This window comes from Poecilia reticulata, linkage group LG5 (assembly GCF_000633615.1).
Source record: "Poecilia reticulata strain Guanapo linkage group LG5, Guppy_female_1.0+MT, whole genome shotgun sequence".
In the NCBI taxonomy this organism is placed as follows: domain Eukaryota; kingdom Metazoa; phylum Chordata; class Actinopteri; order Cyprinodontiformes; family Poeciliidae; genus Poecilia; species Poecilia reticulata.
In genome coordinates, this window is record NC_024335.1 from 21,783,356 (window position 1) to 21,798,343 (window position 14,988).

General features: G+C 38.0%; 1 protein-coding gene across 4 annotated transcripts in view; it reads left to right on the plus strand.

Moving 5' to 3' along the window:
• LOC103465196 (amphoterin-induced protein 1-like) overlaps positions 1-12,928 on the plus strand; it is a 30,093-nt gene extending 17,165 nt beyond the window's left edge. The window contains exons 1-3 of one of the 4 annotated variants that reach the window (XM_008409821.2): positions 2,151-2,646; positions 9,280-9,531; positions 10,659-12,928. In XM_008409821.2, coding sequence (XP_008408043.1) covers positions 10,722-12,074 — 1,353 coding nt within the window. In that variant the 5' untranslated portion in view covers positions 2,151-2,646; positions 9,280-9,531; positions 10,659-10,721 and the 3' untranslated portion in view covers positions 12,075-12,928. Of the gene's footprint in view, positions 1-2,150; positions 2,647-8,131; positions 9,532-10,658 lie in introns of those variants that run through there. The other 3 variants (XM_008409822.2, XM_008409820.2, XM_017304822.1) reach the window with 3 other exon arrangements.
• The last annotated feature ends 2,060 nt before the right edge of the window (positions 12,929-14,988 follow it).

Sequence of the window (14,988 nt, forward strand, 5' to 3'; positions counted from 1 at the left end):
AAGAATAATCCTCGTTGTTTGATGGTTGTGCTTGTGATGAACCAATAGTCTCAAGCAGGTGTTGACAGTGGAATTGTGTCAATGTTACTTTATTTTTGGTCCTATAAGGCAATTTTCCTTCTAGCCAGGTGAAAAAAAAACACAAACATAGACACAATCGCTCAACGGCATTGGCAAAAACACCAGAACAAATACCAATTAACCACAATCAGTTTTTAATTGATTCATTGAATTTATTTTTTTCTTTGTGTTGGAGCTCGGTTTGTTCTCTTCCAAATTTCACTAAATCTAGACTGAACGCAGTTAGTGGTGATGATGCTCTTAACAGGAAGACCCAGTTGCCTCCATTATAATTATAAAAAACTGCATTTTACAGTTTCAAGCACCTATTTTCCTCATTTCAGATTATTTTACCACTTTATCAATAACAGTTTGCACTAATCTCACGTTTAAACTTTCTTTGGGCTAAAGGTTTGCAGAGACGGAGAAGCGTTGATTAGGACAGACCTCAGTCTCCTCCGTCCTCAAACGGGGACTCTTGTTGCCACAGTGATCTTTTTCCACATACGGTTAATCTCATCGCCCTGTCTGTGGAGAACAATGAAATCTGGCTTATTATGGATAAGGCTACTCTACAGAAGGAGTGGGCATGAAGCTCCTGAGTCCTGGATGTTTCTCATTTGCATTTGCAAGGTCCCCCACAGAAATGAACAAAACATTTGCATCTCTTGAAAATCGCATCTTGCTCCTTTTTCAGTGTTAAAAACCAAATTTTAATTTATTGTACCTTTGGCGAATATTATCTAATATTTTTCATAGACTGAATATGATGATTTCAAGTTGCATAAGGAATTATTTATCGTCTGAAACAATTTGGAACAAAGTGATTCTGTGGGGCGGAGTTGAGCAGTCAGTATCCTACCTCCAGCAGAGCACCTTCTGAATGTCTTCTGTTTGCATAAACACAGATTAGTTGAGATCTGACAGCATGACTTGAGATCACTGTATGTGAAAATTTTATTCAGTTTCACAACATTTATCAAAAAATATTTGAACAAATCTGTGTAACACGATCTTAAGGGAGAAAACAATAAAATTATTCTTACTGGTTCAAAAATTGTGTAACATATTGACTGCCATTTTGATTTTGATGTTCAAAGCTGTGAAAACATTATGACACCCTACGACAGCCGCTGCGTGTTCTTAACATTTTCAGACATAGAGATATTTAATATCAACTTTAAAATTCAGAGAATTTTAGATAACGAAAATCGACTAAAACCTTCTTAAATTCGTCTGAATAATGTAATAAAATAATTAAAATTAGGACAACCTCGTCTGCATTTCCACATAAAATTCAGGAAAATACACAGAAGCGTAAACTGTTTGCATATTTAATTTACTCCATTAAAAATGTTTCTGCTATATTTATAATATAAGTTTTTATCTTGCCTCAGTGCTGCTAATTATTTTATTAACACCAATTGCTTATTTGTACTTGTACTTACAGTGAGACATAAAACTGCATAATTCTCAATAAAAAAAAAAATTGAGCACTTTTGACCGATAGTGTATGTAATTTTTATGACTTAAAAATTTAACGACTTTTTTGCAGCTTTACGTCAATTCTGGTATAAATCATTGTTTCTCAGTGCCTTAAAGTTCCACTATTAGAGTTAACGTTTGACTGTGACTTGACAAGAAGCATATTGTGCATAATCCTGCAGATGGCTTAACTAACTTCACAATATGAGAAAACATGCTGCATAGGGATGTGTAGGTTAAAGAGGCAGCGCTCACTTACTACTGTTGTCATGGTGAAGATGCATCAAGTGTCTCATAACACTAAGAAAAAATTAGAAACACACACAATGCCTCAGAAACATCAGGTCTGAGAGAAAAAACCCACTGTAGCTATGCAGTGTGATTTTAGTGCATTGTGTGAGTCAAACTGTAAGTTAGCATCAGTATCCAGGTGTGTGTGTGTGGGGGGGGCATGTGTGTGTGCGTGTGTGTGTGTGTGTGTGTGTGTGCGTGTGTGTGTACGTGTGTGCGTGTGCGTGTGTGTGTGTGTGTGTGTGTGTGTGTGTGTGTGTGTGTGTGTGCGTGTGCGTGTGCGCGTGCGCGTGTGTGTGTGCAAATGTGAGAGTGTGTGTGTGTATCAGGTGCTGACTCGCGACAAAAATAGCACAGTCTTGCTCGGCCGGCAGCACCAATCACTGCCACCACAAATACAATGGTTTCCATGGCAGCCTTGAAAATAGACTCCAACGTTCGCACTCAGAAATAGCAAAAGGACGCTGCAAAAGCCCCAGAGAGCCTCCACTGCCAATAATAACTACCCACAGATATGGACATGCAAAACAACAGCAGCACTCAGAAATTAAGTCATGCCATTACATTTACCAAAACATAATTACCGCCTCCTACACAAACAATCAGCTCCAATTCAAACGCACTTACAGTATGGGGTGTGCTAAACATTAGGGCAAACATTAACCGGCTTTGTGTTTAATAACATAAAAGCAAAAAGCACAGAGAGGCTGCTCAGTCAAGCTGCTCGAACGCCAACACCAGCGAAGGAGAAAATATTTACAAATGCCTGAGAAGAATCTTTCACGTCTCATTATCAGACGACTTCTAAAAGTAAGAAAAATGTGTTAGAGTGATGGTTCAGGAGATAAAGTGGTGAATGTTGCCTTGGAGACTCTTAGAGAGAAAGGGTTCTTTCTCTCTAAGAGAAAGTCAAATATGTTAGGACTTTTTTTCTCAGTACCTTGGAAACAACTAGAAATAAGACAGAGAACTGAACCAGGTGAAGGAGTCGCTTCTGGTCTAAATGGTGAACCTTTCTAGTTCAGATGATATTCGTCTGGGTAATATGGTTCACTCTGAACCATTATTTAGTGAATGTTGGTCTTTGAACGAAAATCTGACCATTTCGCCTTCATAAGTCATTCAGTTTTATTTGAAAACATCACAAACTAGTAACATGGAATCAAAGTACATTAGAGTCTATTTTTGTCATATCTAAAGTTTTGTTCATCTATATTTGCCTTTTTGTGTTCCAATAGAAATAACTCTTAGCTGAGTGCTTCTGTGTTCAGTGGTGTTTCTTTCCTGAACAAAGCCATTAATAGCTATTAATACTGTTTCTTTTGAGCTCAGCTCCTGGATCAGAGCTTCTGCGTTCAGCCGAATCTCTTTCTTGGATAAAGAAATTGCTGGAGCAAAAGCCTCCATAAACTTTGTGTTATTTGTTTTTCTTTCCCATAGAAAATACCTGATCTGTGTTTGTCTGTTTCCTAAATAAGGTCACAAGTAGCAATTGATTGTATTTAATATTCGTGCTTATTTCACAAGGAAAGTGCTGCAGGTTCTGTGTATCTTTGCTTAGCTGAATTTCTTCACTTAATGAATTCATTAATATCAATCAGAGCCATTAACTCTGTACACTGGTTTTTCTTAAATTTGAAAGTAATGCCTTCTGTGCTTCAGTGAATTTCTTTTCCACATGATGCCATTAATGTTGTTACCAATAACTTGTCGTCTGTTTTTTTCTTCCCCGAAAGTACTGCTGGGCCAGCGCTACTGTGTTTAGCCATGTCTCTGCCCTGAATAAATCCACTTATAAATGTTACAGTAATTAACTCTTTGTATTTCTTTTCCATAGAAATGAAGGCATCAGTGGAGCTGCTTGTGCTTTACATTGTGTGATCTTTTCTTTCCTGTAGAAAATACCCCTGATCCCCAAATTTGGATTTAACTGTACTGGAATAACTTGGACTGATCTAAAAGGAATCTTCATAAAGCTGAATTTTAAATTATTGGACATAAATAGGAACTGTTTGTGAATTAGCACTGAATTTAAATTAATTAATGTATTTTTAAATATAACAGAACCATTTTAGTTATTGTGATCAGCCATAAAGTTATGACTTTAGGAGAGTACGGAGCAACACTGAGTACATGTTGAATAATTGGTGAAAAACTTGGTATATTACTGTCTTGCTGGAAAGATGTTACATGTTTGAAGACCAACATGTCAAACAGAGACAGAGCGGCAAGGACCAATCACAACTATCAACCTCAGCAGGAAACTATTACTAGATAAAACATTATTTCTTTAGAATGAGTCACATCACTCACATTTTATATGAAGTAATATTTCTTTGGACTCGTGTCATTAATGGATTGAGTTTAATTTTGTGTGAATGCCTTACATCTGATGTAACATGAGTTTGATTTGGTTTGTTTTGTTTTGGTTTATTTTGTTTTTTTGGTGTTACACCAGTCTGAATCACACTGGAAACAGCAGCAGCCGGAGTTCAGTCCAAGGATCAGACACTTGAACTTACAGGTTTGGCCAGATGGGGGCAGTGTGTCCACTGTATTGTACAATGTGCAGCAGTAGCTGTCCAGTGGAATCAATGTGATGAGAGTTTACAGTAATTGGCTCGGTGAACTCCTCTGATAGATCATCATCATGTTACACAGACATGACAAGACACACCCAGTATGCTTTAAATAGGCCGTTTCTCCTAAACAAGACGTGATTTATGTTTTTGTTAGACTAAATGGGTGTCTTTTTTTTTCAATTTTCATAATAAGTTCACTTATTCAAAGTCTGTGTGTATTCAGTTCACCATGAATACAGAAAGTAACAGAACTTTATATTAATTCATATTATTAAAATATAGTTGTTTGGGTTTAATAAATGCCTCTTTACTGTTCCTAATATGGTCAATTTCAATTTGTTTTCTTATAATTTAATTTTAAAAAAAATACAGTTTAGTAACATTTAGTTTTCATTCAACCCAGAGCAGGAACTAGAACCAACTTTTACTTCTCTTTTCTATTAGTTTACCCAGAGAAATTACTATTAGTTAATAAATTGTGGAGCACTTTTTGTTTTTCTTTTGTCATTTTGTTTGCATTTCCTCTAATTCGTGTAAAGCACTTTGAATTGCCTTGTTGCTGTGTGGTGCAGAATGTCAGAGGAATGCCCACTTATATTTCAAGTTTCATGAAGTACATGCAGGAAGTATTTGACCTCTGCTTCCTCATGACTCAAGCATATAATCATGTTTGAGTCATAACATATAACGTTCATAACTTTCATTCAAAGTGTTGAAAAAAATGACAGACTAATTTGGAGTCTTATGCAAACATTTTTAAGTCAAAAAGAGGATTTATGACAGAAGTATTTGGGTTAATGTGATGTGGCAGTCGGCTAAATGTTGTTGCAGCTGCTATAAAAAGATCCAGGTTTTCGTCTGTTTAGAGATTTCCTGTATCTGTGCACAAACAAGACGCATACATGATGAATTCTCCATGCCGGAGCGTGGTTGTCTGTCTTTTGTGTCTCTCTGTTGCCCTGGTAACCTCTCAAGGTAATACCCCATCAATCTGACCACAAAAAGGTGTATGAATCAGCCAGCAAGGATGAAGTGAGAACAATTACAAGTCTTTGTTGCAGAGAGAAGGGAATTCACAAAGCAGCGTGGTCACCTTCATTTTTTTGCAACAGTTTTGCACCAGAAATCTGCACTAAACACATGAATATGTAAACATTTCTTTGTCATCCCAGTTTATTTCGCAGAGTCACAACACAAACACAGTAAAAAAACAAATTCAATTAGCGAGTTTTCTTTTTATAAATGCAGGAAAAAAAATATTTCCTAATTATTTAAATATGGGGAACAGAATAGTGACAATCTTTCTGTCTACTTTCCGACCTAGAAGGACACTCAAACTTATATCTAACTCCTTCAAGCAGCTTTGTAAATTTGTCACAGACTCTTCAAACATTTTTAAACAGAATGCAACAAAAACTTAAGCACTTGGAGCATCTCTGCTTCCCCAGTCATCTTCTGTGCAGGTGAAGTCCAATTACATTATCATTTCTAAAGCACCTTGAGATAATATTTATTGGGAATTAGTGCTACTTTAACTACACCGTTAATCCTAATTTACGGTAAAATACCGGCGGCTGTGGTCGCCAGAATTTTACCATATAAATCAGTATTTATCAGTATTTACACGAAACCAAACAAACCAAATCTCAAGAAGAAGAAAAAAAAACAGTTACAGCAAAATGTAGGCTTATTTCGTGTGACTGAGGTCAAACTCTTGTGTTCACAGCCAAATGGATTTTAAAAATAAACTGGAGGACGAGTTAAAAGGAAATAAATGGTATAAAAAAAATCTAATGTGGCAACAATTCATCCAGAAGCGTATAACTACAGGTACGTAAATTAGGAGTTTCTTTTTTCCCACCCTGTTTTTTACAGTGTAAGCTTAATTAAACGTGTTTAAATAACTGACATCCATTTTGACCCGTCTGGAGAACCTTTGGTTGTATTTATAAATAATCTAATGCTGCAGTTGCTTTACTTGTTACAGTTTAATGCATAATCAAAAGAAAATCGATATGGATCGCCTTCAATTTATCAGAGTGTTTAATTCACGTCTCCATTTATTGTCCAGCAGACATCTGCTCAGCAGAGTAAAAAAGGCTGAACTCATTACACTAATGGTCCGATGCGCACCGGGCGTCTCTGGACGTTACCTTATTATACCTGGTGGCCCCCGGGCGGATCCTCATTTATAATTCACAGCAGAAACAAAAATCAGTCTAACATCTTAAAATCAACCTTTCTATCTGATCCTCCAACTCTCAGTGCAGATCAAACCGCGGCAGCCCTTGAAAAGGCTGTTGTGACAGCTGCAGAGCTAAAAATCACATCTCCCGGGAGACAATACCGCATTGTGATCGTGACTGCGCTACGGCAAAACATCGCTCTCATTCAAAAGAGTCAAAAGCTGCGGGAACAATTACGATCCTGCTGGTTTAAAAGGTAACATGGCTGCCTTTCATTCTTCTCTTTGTTTACAGGTTATGACAAGCAGTTTGTGATATTATTGACTGACAACTAAATCCAGCACTAGTTTCAAAACTCCTGCATCATGTATCATGTAGTCATAGTTATTTCAATTCAATAAAATAGGCTTGCATAATAAACCTAATGTTTCAATAAGTACGTTTCTTTCAGCAATTCAACAAAAAACTCACTTACTTTTTAAAGTTTTCATGATTCTGTCATAGGAACAGCTATAAAAATGTAATTTAATACAATAAAAAAGCAATTTTCATTACAGAAATGTAAGCCTATAAAATCTACAGTCTGATGGCGGTTTTGATATATTTTATCGATGCTTTGGAAAAAATAACAGGAAAAGAGGTTGGGAAATAAAATGTAGCGTTCTATTCAAGCCCTCATTGTAACCAATGTTGTAACCCTAACATTGGTTACAAGAATGTGTAACCATTAGAAGCAAGTATAAAACCTCAATTATTAACTCATTCGTTTTAATTCATTACTTTACTTATTTTCAAAGAATAAAGAAAAGAAGAAAGTACATTTAAAGATGTAATACTTTTCTTGAAAAATAAATAAATAATGCATCACGAATCAGTTGAACTGTTCAGATATGTATTAACTTTTATTATTATTACTACTTACTTAATTACTATTGATATGATTTAGCGTTGGTCTCCTTTATTACAAAAAAACAAAAAAAACAATTCAAACACTCCAGAAATAAACGTGGCATGGACCAGATGGATAACATTTCTAAACCACAGATGGAAATAATGTCAGAAACGTCTTAGCATGGTGTTGCTTTAAAGTCCTCTTCTGACACAAAAGTACATTTTGTAAATCACTTGAAGTCCAGTGTGAAGTTTCCATAGTCACTGATGATTTGGGATCCCATATCAGCTGCATGTGTTGGTTCATAATGCTTTATAAAGTCCAATCTAACCAGAACACTTCAGAATATTTCACGCTCGTCTCTTTTTGATGATAACAATGACATTACTGAAATAAAGCGGTTAAATCAAAACTCACATTTCCACCACTTATCTACTTGTCTTCTCTTTCAACTGTGCGAGCAACTCCACAAATAGATCTCTGTTAACTTAATCTAACATTTTTATCTTCAGTCCATTTATATAATCTTTCATGCACATCGCTGAGCAGACACTTTCTTCGTTTTCAGTTTTACATAAAATCAACTTTTTTTAAACTTTACATCGTGTTATAATGTTATTCCCTCATCAAAAACACACCTGTAGTCTTGCCTTGATTCTTTCATGCATCTTTGAGAAATCCTTTAGTCTCCATGGCAACCATTCAGCTGCGCAACAGGCCTGGGTGGATCCAGCACCGCTGTTCGAGGCGCAGCTCCTCCTCTGAGCTGCAGCTTCCAAGCTTCCTCCTCACAGAGCAGCGACTCCTCCACTCAGCTCCTTCAGACTAGCAGCAGCAATTAGCAAACACCTGTTGGAGCTGCATATCTTCTGAGCTCATTATACGAGATACTTCTTAGTGCAACTCTGGTAGAAACATTACTAAAGGGTTAACAGAGGAGCCATGTCATAAAGAGTAGGAGTTCTTAAAGAAACAGAAGCAAAATTTTAATTACAAGTTAAAATGGATTTTATGTCATATTTGATGTCTATAGTATTTTTCATATAAACTGAAATTAACATATTGACTTGATTGTGCTATAAAATGGCACCATGTGCCTGGAAAACACACTGATGCTGTCCCTTAAAGATGATCCCATTTATAACTTTTTTTAATAAGGAAATCAGTCAAGAGCTGGAGTGATGCTTCACTAGTTCTTGTGAAATTAATTGGCACATTTTGCTGCATCATTTCTTTGCTTCCAACATTTATTTTATTTTATTTTTTTGGCTGATCATGTTTCCTTACCCCACATTGACCAGATTTAATCAGACTCATGGAGCACATGACGTCCATGCTCCTGAAGCTGAAATCTCATCAGGCTCTGCATGCTCCTCACGTCTCATTTTAATGACTGCTGCAGGTTGTGCACAGCGTCTTTGTCCTGACCTTCTGCACAGCTATGGCAGGAGGGAAAAAAAGTCTTAGATTTTAAACGATAAAATCAAACAATTTAATTACAAATTCAAAAGGATGTAATAATCCTTGGTGATTAATTTTAAAGAGCTGGACATAAATTTAAGGTTTTGCCTAAGGGAAACAGCTTGTACTTGATTTTTGTGGTCGTTTTAGTTCATGTGATGAAAACTCACTGCCACCCATAAAAATGCTCTGATATCTTGTGACTATCAGTTGATGGTGCTGCATCTAAGCAGATTTTCTCATGCACAAGTGGAAAATTTTTTTCTTACCCTGCTCCTTTCTACAACACTCTAGTCTGATAAATGTCATTTCACCCTGCAAGTGATGTGACTGAGACATTAGAGAGGAGCGGAGGAGAGAGGAGCCCCGGCCCCTCCCCTGCTGTTCACGCCCCTCGGATCGGATAGCAGCCGGCTGCATTTCTCCCCCAGGAGGTCTGGTGTGCTCGGTAAACCCCGCTCTTCTCCGTGGTGCCGGACTGACGGATGAGACTGCTGATCCCCGCTGCTCACTGCTGGAGAGGAAGAGGATGAGCCCGTCCTGTAGCACAGACTCCTGATCACACCGGCTGAAGGTAAAGGAGCACGGCACCCTCCGTCCAACGGGACAAATGTTTATTGCTCTGCAGGGAAAACTGAAAGGACAGTGAGCCGGAGTAAACTGCATGTCATAATCTTATTTTTTCATTTGACACGATGATAAACTTGTAATTTTAATCATTATTTGTGTGTTGGTGATTTGATTTTTGCATACTATGCACAACTTTTTTTTTGTTGTCGCTCCACCACTGCACCACTTTGCTTCACAATAACTCATAGTGAAGTGGCATCTCTTCCTTTGTTTTGGTAAAAAATCTTTCACAAAAAAAAAAAATGCATTGAAAAACTATTTACGCTTTTCATCTTACAATCATTACAAACTTCAATGTTTTGTATAAGCATTTCATGTGATAGACCAATGGAAACTATTTGAAAATGATAGCTTTCAAACTTTTCAGCAAATAAAATGTTTGCAACAAGTACATCCTGTGGCATGTACTTGAATTCAGCCTCCATGAGGTTATAGAACCAACATTGACTAAAATATTGATTTACTCAAGATATTTGGACTGTGATCATATGAGGGGAGGTTTTTCTATTTCATGTCCTGCTGAGACAGGAGATCTAATCAATTCACAACCTTTTCTGAATCGATAAGAAGTTGGAAAAAAAATGTATTGCAATGTATTAATGAATCTAAATTTTTACCCACACATACTAGAATGTGGCTGAGTAGGCCCAAACAACTTTGTGCTAGCTTTTTACCAACACTGCCTCCTTTCCACTCATTGTGATTTTTCTACAAAGTTTAATTCTTTCCAAACCGTGTTTCTGAATTGAATCATGTTGAGATGAAGCTCTGGGACGTTCTTCCAAACTGATCGGCATTTCGGATGTTTTCATCCTAAATTTGTCCTCTGTTTGTCAAAACATCCAGTCAGTTAGTGTGCTCCTGCATATTAATGAGCAAATTTGACGCTATTCGGGAAGAGCTTCATCAGAGTGTCAATTATAAAAAATATTTGAAGACCATAATTCTCCAGCAGTTTCCTTCTGCTCCAGAATTATCCTCAAGTTTGTGTTGGTTCATCACATTATATCCCAGTGCAACAATCTGAACGTGGCTTTTGTAATAATTGTTGTTTGTTTTGTGTCTTTACAGCCTCCAGAATCCGATCTGGACCCTGGGACGCCGCAATCAGGATCTTGCAGAAAGAATCTCAACATGATGTCAAAAAGATGCTTCATCCTATTTCTGCTTCCAGCTTTAGTGCTTCCTGTGGTTAGAGCTAATAGGCTGCTAAAAAGGAAGCCTCAGGACCACCGCAAGCTTTGTGTGTGTGCTAGTGACATCATCAGCTGCTCTAATGTGAGTCTAACCAACGCCACCTTCGATCTTCCTCGGCACACTGTAGTCCTGGACCTCAGCTTCAACTCCATCACTCAACTCCGTGCTACATGGACGTCGACTGATCTCAGCCAGCTGCAGACGTTGCTGCTGAACAACAACAACCTCACCTTCCTCTCCTCCGAGGCCTTCGTGCACACGACAAGGCTACGCTACCTGGACCTCTCCAGCAATCGCCTGACCCTCCTGGACGAGATCATCTTTGAGCCGCTGGAAGAACTGGAGATACTTCTGCTGTTCAACAACTGCATATCTCAAATCGACCGCTTTGCCTTCCACACCATGGTCGCTCTGCAGAAGCTCTACTTGAGCCACAATCAGATCTCACGCTTCCCTGTGGAGGTGCTGAAGGAGCGGAGCAAGGAGTACTCTCCTTTCAAGCTGCTGGATGTTTCCTCTAACAGGATTAAAGTTCTTCCGGTGAAGGAGCTTCGGGCCATGCGCGCCTGGCTCAAGAACGGCGTCTACTTCCACAACAACACTCTGACCTGCAGCTGCGAGCTGCATGACCTGGTGGCCTACTGGCACCTCCGGAAGCTAAGCTCTGTGTCTGACTTTGCAGACAGCCACACATGTAACATGACAGGTAAACAGAGTGAAAAAATCCTGAAGCTGAACTGCAGTGAAGTCAAGATCCTGAAGAAAGAAGGCTACTTGGAGGAGAAATTGGTTCTCGACTGCGACACCAGACAGAAGTACATGGCGAAGAGATGGGTGCTGCCTGGAAACATATCAGCGAACAGCACCGCCGTCTTGAACGGTAACTTCCTCAACATCGGGCCGCTGAAGGTGGAAGACTCCGGGGTTTACACCTGCTACGCCACCAACAAATCCCTCAGCGACACACTCCACATTACTGTGGTGGTGTTCAACTCCACCAAGAGGGGCGGGTTGGAAGATCTGAAAACAGCATACACCACACTGGGAGCGTGTGTGGTCAGTATGGTTTTGATCCTGGTCTACCTCTACGTCACACCCCGCTACTGCAGTTTCTGCTCAGGTGGGAACACGGAGAAGGACGACACCGGGGAAAGCCTCCACTCCTCCACGGTGAGCCTCCCTCTGGCGCACGGAGAGCGGGGAGCGGAGGCTGCAGGATTCGCCTTCAGGCACGGGGACGTGCAGGAAAGTAAGAACGGGAGACTGAATCCAATAGGCGAGGACGACTAGCAGACACCGAGGGACAGAGAGGCCTGAGGCGGCATCTGCCAGCTCCGATGTTCCTGTGGTGGGAAAAACAAAATCAATGCACTACAGAAACACCAAAAAAGTATTTCTGGTCCAGTTTATTGAGAAAATATCTTAGAACACTTGAAACAAGACGAAACTAACGCAAAAGTAACTTTTCAGCAAGACATAGGAGCCTGATTTAAGTCAATAGTTACTTGATGTTGATAAAAAAAGTATTAGTTATAAGTGAAATTACCTGCCAGTGGAAGGAAACATTTTCTCCACATTTAAAATGGGGAAATGTCTTGTTCCACTGTCTTGTACAACTGCGGTTAACAATTATTTTAGCAATCAATTATAATCGATAATCTTGACTTCGATAGATTAGATTTTCTTTCAGCATTTTTTGAAGGTGTTTTTGTCTGAGAATTGGTTTATTTCGCAAAAATTGCAATGAAAACACATTTTTCCCAAGTCACGCGAGTCACGTGATCATAATGATAGATTAATTAATCAATTAATCAGACTAAAAAACTAGCCCATTCTGATTTTCATTTAATACGTTTTATACAATATTACACTTTAAAATACATAATAAATCCAATAAATAGATTTATTTTAAATAAATAGCTAAAACTATCCCACCCGAGGAGTTGTAAGTAGAACTAATACAGTTTTATTATATTATTATTATCTAAAATGTATATATTTTTGCAAAGTTTTAGCTTTATTACTGCTCTGACTGAGTTATTCTTTCAGCAAAATGGCCCATGTTGAATCTGTATGCTCCAGTTAATGATTAATTACGTGATTAATTAGTTAATAATTACTAAATTAGTTGACAATTATTTTAATCATCAACTACTCATAATTTATCCAATTAATTGTTTCAGTCCTACCGTCTTGTTACACTTGCTGATTATTTCACTTAACTAGTAATTATTTACTTAAAACAAGCTCCAATACATTGTTGAAAAACTATTTGTTAGTTAGTTTCGTCTTATTTCAAGTGCTAAAATGTCTGTACTAGAAACTGGACCGTATGCTAATGGGTTAGAGCAGAGAAGTGTCAAGAAAAAAACCAGTATATGTGAGGAGGAACAAAAGCATCATCACTTTGAAATCCCAGGACATCTTACAGTCTAACCTGCTGGCTTCAGTCAGAAAACTGAAATTTAGCTTTCAATGATTCTTTCAGAAAGATAATGATCTAAGAACATGTGATCAACACAGGAACCGTCCACCAGACACAGAATCCAGACGTGAGACTTTTAGAGTGAAGTGTGGCAAAGCCGATTTTACTTTAATGTTATTCACACATATTTGCCAAGAAGTGTGGATGACACTGTATGTAGCTTTAATAAAAATCCTTTACAAATGCCTGAAATCTCTCATAAAACAAGTATATTTGCTGTGCACTTAAGAACATGAGCATCTGAGTTACTGTTTGCATTTGTAATGGAAGTGCTTGAAATGCTTTTAGGACCACAAACACTGAGAAACACAAGCCACTGATTGACAAACCGCATGAGAACAAATGGCATCCAGTGGCAGCAAAGAAAGGAGAGATCTCATCCTGTGCAGCTCTCAGTGCTGAAACTGAGATGCTCATATTATGCATAACAGGCAACGCTTAATTATCAGCATTAGCAGTTCAGATTTGATGCATTATGTTGCATTCCTGTTGCTTTGTTTCATTCTTCACAATATATGCTGTTTCTTATGCAAATTAACTAACTTGATTAATGTTATCATATATGAGTGTGATTAAATCTTAAATATTAATGTGTCTCTTTTTCACTGACAGTGGCCTTTGCTTTTGTGAAGCACATATTGAACATATATTTTTTTTAAGTTTCAGTGAATTGACTTGTGCAACAGGAGCATTACTGATTGTGCTTATTTTGTTTTATTAAAGATGGATGTAATTCACTGAAGTTGACAACTTGTTTCATTTAAAACAAAAGGAGAACTAAGATTAACTATGAGGGCACGCAGAAATAATCAATTTAAAAAACTGACTTTTCTGTCAAAATTTGCTGAATTAAACTTTAGTCAGTTTATTTTATATGTTCTTTAAAACTGATCTTGATTACATTCAGCATTTTTGAAGGTGTTTTATTTTAAGAATTGGTTTATTTTGCAAAACGTGCAACAAAAACACGTTTTTCCCACGTCACACGCGTCATGTGATCAGCAACCAGAGTTACTACTGGCGGGAAGGACGGAGGAGACGACAGGAAGTGGTAGAAGGATCATGACAAGGCACGTTTTTTTTAATAACTCATCACATGATCAAACTTATTCACGTGATTTTAGTTACATTTGTTGTTTAATGGAAACACCGCAACAGCAAAAATGTTGTTTTTTTTTTTTTTAACATTATCGGAAAATCAACAAAATTTTGCTTACGGTCGTCATGGAAACACAACTACTGTTCTGCGTTTCTGGATTAAGAGCCGTCATTTGATCCAGGTGTGAATACTAAAAAAAATATGCAGCTCTTTGATGATTAAAGAGCTTCAACAACAGCCAGAAACTGTGTATGTATAAGCAAAGTATTCATCCACGGAAACGTTTTCAGCCATTACTCTCAGAAATATGAGCAGATTATTCAAAGCATAACTTCTTTCCATGTCAGTGTAGTTAGATTTATTTCAGTGTGATTTTCTGGCTGGACAACACAAATGTAGCTCTTACATCCTTGGTAGTTCATTGCTCCCTGAAGGCCTCCAGGGGAAAACAACTGAAAGTGAGTTCCATCCACTGAATGCTTTGGGCCATTAGTGGCCAGCCCTGAGCAAATAATCCAATCCAGGCAGCCAGGACTCTCATAAACACGGTCAGAAATAGCAGCTAGCCAGCCGCCAACACACACACCTCGTGGCTCAGTGACACAGCCAAAAACTGAATA